The following is a 6449-nucleotide window of genomic DNA, read 5'->3' as shown; positions in this document are numbered from 1 at the left end:
CTGGGATTACAGGCGTGTGCCACCACACCCAGCTAATTTTTGTATTTTTAGTAGAGACGGGGTTTTACCACGTTGGCCAAGGTGGTTTCGAACTCCTGACTTCAGGTGATCCACCCGCCTTGACCTCCTAAAGTGCTGGGATTACAGGCATGAGCCACTGCGCCGGGCCGAATGGCATTGTTTTGATGCAGAGAATTTCTTAATGTTATTTTAGCATACCAGAATATTGTACTACTTTCCTACTTAGATAATCTTTTTCGCCAGTCAGTAGAAATCTCTTTTAATGAGGGTAAAGAAAACCACACAGATTGTTCAATTTCTCTCCAAAGATATTATAGTAGTACGTTACCTTAAATCTGTTTTAGACTAAGGTTCTAAATGCACACTCAAACAAATAAGTAAGCAAACTAATTACATGAAAGAATGAACTCCTCAAGAAACCCATAGGAACACACCATCATTCTATTTCTGAGTAACCCTAGAGCTATGGTATTACAACCCAATGAAAGATTTGGTTCTGTGCTTAAGCAGTTGATGAAATTATGTTTCCCCATTTTTCCTCATGTGAGAAAGTTATTGCTTTTCCACCATAAGCAGATATGTAAACTCTGTACCTTTGTTAATTTTGTAGGTTTTATTCCTTTAAATGCCTATATTTTGTATCTGGTAAGCCCAAACTTCTGAAGTCTCAATCAGTATCTTTCTCTCCTTTCATTATCTCCTTTGTTTGGGTGGTATACATCCTTCAGTACCTTCCTAAGAAACTGTATATAGGAGGTAATTTTTAGATAGTTCATGTCTGAAGATGTCTTCATTTTGCCCTTATGCTTAATTGATATGTGAATTTTGGGCTGGAAATAATTTTTCCTCAGAATTTTGAAAGCACTGCTCCATTTTCTTCTGGATTCTAGACATTTTGACTCTTGACTCTTTATATATGGCCTGTTTTCTTTTCTGAAATCTTTTATAAACCCCTGTGTTCTTAAATGTCATGTACATGTGTTTTTTCTGTGGTCATATTTTCACATATTGTGCTGGGATTAGATGGGCCTTTTCCATCTGAAAACTTATACCTTTCAGTTCTGATAAATTTTCTTGAATGATGTCTTCCATAATTTCCTCCCTTTCATTTTTTTTCCCAATTCTTCTCTTAGAGCAGGGGTTCCCAAATCCCTGGACTGTGGACTGGTACTGGTTCATGGCCTGGTACCAGTCCATGCCTGTTAGGAACTGGGCTGCATAGTAGGAGGTGAGTAGTGGGCAAGTGAGCATTATTCCCTGAGCTCCACCTCTTGTCAGATCAGCAGGAGCATTAAATTCTCATAGAGGTGTGAACCTTATTGTGAACTGCCCATGTGAGGGATCTAGGTTGTGTGCTCCTTATGAGAATCTAATTTCTGATGATCTGAGACAGAACAGTTTCACCCTGAAACCATCCCCCAACCCCAATCCCTGTCCGTGGAAAAATTGTCTTCCACAAAACTGGTCCCTGGTGCTAAGAAAGTTTGGTACTTTTGTCTTATAGAATTCTTGTTATTCGGTTGTCGGAAAGTGGCGAGCCTGAGGCGAACAATGGCCGAGCTGGGTGAAGCTGATGAAGCTGAGTTGCAGCGCCTGGTGGCCGCCGAACAGCAGAAGGCGCAGTTTACTGCACAGGTGCATCACTTCATGGAGTTATGTTGGGATAAATGTGTGGAGAAGCCAGGGAATCGCCTAGACTCTCGCACTGAAAATTGTCTCTCCAGCTGTGTAGACCGCTTCATTGACACCACTCTTGCCATCACCAGTCGGTTTGCCCAGATTGTACAGAAAGGAGGGCAGTAGGCCATCCCCCAGGAGAATGACAGAAGCAAAGGACTTGTTATTAAGCAGACTTAAGGGCCTGTGGGGGAAGGCTGTCAACCCATTGTCAGATCAGCATCAGGCTGTTATCAAGTCTGTTGGTGCTAAAAAGTAAAAGATGAAATGTTCAAAGAAAAAAAAAAAAAAAAGAATTCTTGTTATTCAAGTGCCAGATATTCTCGAATGATCTTTTTATTTTCCTTAAATCTCTACATTCCTATTTCCCATCTTTTTGTCATTTTGCTCCACTTTCTGGGAAATTCCTTCAACGGTATCTTTCAAATCTTTCACTGAGACTTTCATTTCTGCAAATAATCTCTAAATATCCTTATTTCTTGAATGTAATATCGTCTTATCCTTCTAAGGTTATTCATTACAGTTTTGTGATGTCTTATTTTCTCTGCAGTCTGTTTCCTCCAGGTTGGGTGTTTTGTTCTCTGTTTGTTGTGGTCTGTTTATCATACTGGAGGTTTGCCTCAGATGCTTGGTGAATCTTAGATAGCTACTTATATTCAAGAGAGGCACTCTTGCAAGCTGTTTGGAAGATCTGAGCATGTGGGTGGGGCTTATTTGTGGGCTTCATTGTATGATGATCTGGGGATGGGGGATGGTTTCCAGATGAAACTGTTCCACCTCAGATCATCCGACATTAGATTCTCATAAGGAGTACACAACCTAGATCCCTCACATGTGCAGTTCACAATAGGGTTCACACCTCTATGAGAATCTAATGCTCCTGCTGATCTGACAAGAGGTGGAGCTCAGGCAATAACATTCGCTGGCCTGCTGCTCACCTCCTACAGTGCAGCCCAGTTCATAACAGGCCATGGACCAGTACCATGGAAGGGAAGAATGTCCTCGAGGAACCCTTAGAGTTGAAATTCTTCGGTATTTCCTCTTGGACTGGTTGGATTCCGTAGAGAAGATACTTTAATATTTTGTTTGTTAAAAAAAAAAAAATGCTGAGCTGGCCAGGCATGGTGACTCATGCCTGCAATCACAGTGCTTTGGGAGACAAAGGTGGGTGGATTGCTTGAGCCCAGGAGTTTGAGACCAGACTGGGCAACATAGTGAGACCTTATCTCAACAACAACAACAAAAAAATACAAAAAATTTGTCAGGCATGGTGGTGTGCACTTGTGGTCCCAGCCACTCAGGAGGTTGAAGTGGGAAGATGGCTTGAGCTGGGGTGGCAGAGGAGCTCAGATTGTGCCACTGTACTCCAGCCTGGTTGATGGAGTGAGAACCTGTCAGAAGAGAAGAAAAGAAAAGAAAAAAAAAAAAAAAAGACTGAGCTGAGTATACTCCCTTTAATTTCCTGGAAACAGTATGCCAACCTTCAATAGTGCCTTATTGTCCAGATAATATGCCTCCTACTGATGAGGTAGAGAAGAAGCTCCAAGGATCCTATGTGTTCTTAAAACACGCTTCATCCAATCAATCTGCTTTTAGCCCTCCTTCCCCCTCACTTCCAGTAGAACCTCATACCACCAATTCCTGAGCCTTTTAGGACTTCAGGGGTGAATATCAAATTGCTTTTTGGCTTTCCTCATTTCTAGATTAAGAACTGCTTTCTCAGATGTGCTAGTTAGTTACCACTTGGTCATCAGCTTTTCAAATTCCAAAATTTTATTGCTGTTATGACTTTTCCATCTTTCTTTGTGAGTTTGTGGCTTAGAAAGAATCCTGTTATGTTGATTCATTGGGGTTTCAGGAGGAAGCAAAAATAAACACAGGGTTCCATCTGCCCTCTTAATTTAGTAGTCCCTCAGCTAGGCTTCCTAGTTAACTCCTTGCATTTCTGGGACTATTTCCTATTTCTTTTTCCTTGAAGATCCATTACTGATTCCTTTTTGCCTTGGACTTTTCTTATAGAATCTTTCACAACATTAATAAGATGAAATCCAACAGGGATAAACTGTAAGGTTTTATGCTTGGAATTAAAATCCTGATTAAACAACCCAGAATAGAAGAGGTGTTGCTTAACGTCCACATGTGGAAAAAACTGTAAGATAAACATGCAGTAATTCAATGATGTGATATGACTGTTCTTCAAATGCTAATTCATAAGTGGGCTACATTAATGAAGAATAATACTCAGAACAGGGGAGAGAAGATGATACTCCCTCTCGCCTTAGTATTTGCTTCTGGATGCTCTGATGTCCCCTACCCCATACTTTAAGAAGGACAATGACAGCATATAACAGAAACAGACAAAAGTGAGTGGGTGGGGTGTGGCATGGCGGTGTGCATTTGTATTCTCAGCTACTCCAGGAGGCTGAGGCAGGAGGGTCCCTTGAGTTTAGGAGTCCAGCCTGGGCAACATAATGAGACTCCATCTCTAAAAAAAAAAGTGAGTGGTTGGAGATAGGGTTTAAAGCCTCAGCATATGGGCCAGGCATGATGGCTCACACCTGTAATCCCAGCACTTTGGGAGGCTGAGGCGGGTCGATCACTTGAGGTCAGGAGTTCAAAACCAGCCTGGCCAAGATGGTGAAACCTTGTCTCTACTAAAAATACAAAAAATCAGCCGAGCATGGTGGTGGATGCCTGTAATTCCAGCTTCTTGGGAGGCTGAGACAGGAGAATCGCTTGAACCCAGGAGACGGAGGTTGTAGTGAGCTGAGGTCATACCATTGCACTCCAGCCTGGGCAACAGAGTGAGACTCTGTCTCAAACAAAACAAAACAAAAAAAACCTCAGCATATGAGGAATGTGTGAAGCAACTAACGGTGCTTTGCTTGAGACAGAATTTGAGAGGGGAATGTGAAAAGCTGTCATGTGGGTTAAGGATTAAATTTGGATTATGTTTTCCAGGAGACCAGAATTTGAACTAATGGTAGAAAATACAGAGAGAAAGGTGCCAGTTCAAGATAAAAAAGACCTTTCTTCTGATAAGAGCTCTTTGGAAAGGGCATAGGCTGGCCCAGGAGATGCTATGGTCTCTGTCCCTGAAGGATTAGTGGTTGAATTAAGTAACTAAGGTCCTTTCCAGTCCTATTATTCTATATCAAGGTCAAAGAATCATTCAGAGCTGGAAGGCCTATAAATGTGATTTAGAAATATATTCCCCCTTTTTTTTTTTTAACAGAGAAATTGAGAGCCAGCTGATCAGTGCCTGAGCAAGTTCTCCAACCAAGTCTTCTAATTCTCCACTGTGCATTCCTTTTGGTCTTCCACACCAGCCTTTTATAGTCCAAACTCCATTTGTTATTTTATAGCCCCTACCATATTTGAACATTTATAATGAGAGTTTCCTCAAAAAAATACGTGTAATTTTACATACTGTGCATTTGTATTTGAAAGGATGAAGACTTTCCCAGAATTTATGCACCTCTTGCAGCCTCTCAATGCTCAGGTCTTAAACAGATACCAAACTTGTCCTCAGGGCACAGGTGACACTGTCAACTCAGCAACAGTGACTACATATGTCTGCATATTTTTGCCCTATGATCTGAGGTGCGTTTTGAGAGCTATGCCTTGTGTTCCCTGACCTGGGTTTGAAAAGTCTTTCACTTGTTAGTGTCCTGGCACTGGCTATAATATATGAACCTCATATATACAATATGCAAAATCTAAGGCCTTATGGCAAATCATTTGTGAACACTTGTATGGTTAATGACTCCTTGAACTGTCTGTCCTCATTAATCATAAACTCTGGGCTTAGCTATTTCAGTCTCACAATGGTTTCTTTCTCCCCAGACTGTAAGGATTAGCCTGGTCCAGAAGTCCAAAAATCAGAATTAAGAATTGGGCAGAAGGCAAGGATTTATGCATGCAGAGCAAGTGTTAACGAGTTTGCTGTTGCCAGAGGTCAAGGACAGGCTGGAATCTAGGGGGGCAAGTCACAAGCTAAGGGAAGGCAAATTTCCAAATCCAAGCAGACATGGGGTCAGGCCCAGAGGCCAGCACTCAGAACACTGGAATGGTAACCTCCTGGCACACATCAGAAAACTAGGAGTACATAGGCATAAACTTGAAAGTCACTTGTTGCTGTAATTATCTGCTTAGAGAGGGGATCAGATTCTTGGTAGAGTCTGCTGGCTTAATTAAAAAATAGCTCTAAGAATGCCACACTTCCTTCTAATTAACCATTTAAGGAAAAAACCGTATGGTAATACTCATAATATTCCTGCCCCAAACACCAATTACTTCATTTCCTTAAACTTTTATTGGGGAAAACAATTTCACTCTTGGGAGATAGGTAAAGGGTAGTTATGATGATGCATTTTCATGCTGCAGTTTTAGGAACTGATGGGACAAAATTTGCAGCAGCTTTTCATATCTGACCATCAATGAGCCACAACCCCCAACATTGTTTTATCTTCTTTCTTTTTCTGTGTAGGTAAAAGTAGGATAGTATCTCTCTGTTTGATTAGGCAAGGATCAGGAGGTTATGGTGGTGAACAAAAATTGGTGAGCAGTGTTTCTCTGTAGTGACTACATGCCAATTTCTTCATAGGCAGGATGAGTGACCACAAATGAAATGCTCTGTAAGCTATGATAAGGCCACTGAATCATCTAGTTTGACAGGGTACTATTAAAGTAAATCACACAGTGATGAAAGGAGACCAAAAAAGAAGTACTGACCTTCTTCTTTAGAAACC

The 6449-nt window shown here is 41.3% G+C and overlaps 1 protein-coding gene across 1 annotated transcript; it reads left to right on the top strand.

Annotated features, from left to right (window-relative positions):
• The first annotated feature begins 1540 nt into the window (after window positions 1–1540).
• Window positions 1541–1953, top strand: LOC144329340 (mitochondrial import inner membrane translocase subunit Tim8 B). Its single transcript, XM_077938634.1, has one exon. The coding sequence runs from the start codon at window positions 1573–1575 to the stop codon at window positions 1822–1824; it is 252 nt and encodes an 83-aa protein (XP_077794760.1). The 5' UTR covers window positions 1541–1572; the 3' UTR covers window positions 1825–1953.
• Window positions 1954–6449: the final 4496 nt, after the last annotated feature.

Source organism: Macaca mulatta, chromosome 1 (assembly GCF_049350105.2).
Source record: "Macaca mulatta isolate MMU2019108-1 chromosome 1, T2T-MMU8v2.0, whole genome shotgun sequence".
Classification (NCBI taxonomy): Eukaryota; Metazoa; Chordata; class Mammalia; order Primates; family Cercopithecidae; genus Macaca; species Macaca mulatta.
The sequence above is the reverse complement of the archived record's forward strand: the minus strand, read 5'-3'. Positions and strand labels throughout refer to the sequence as shown.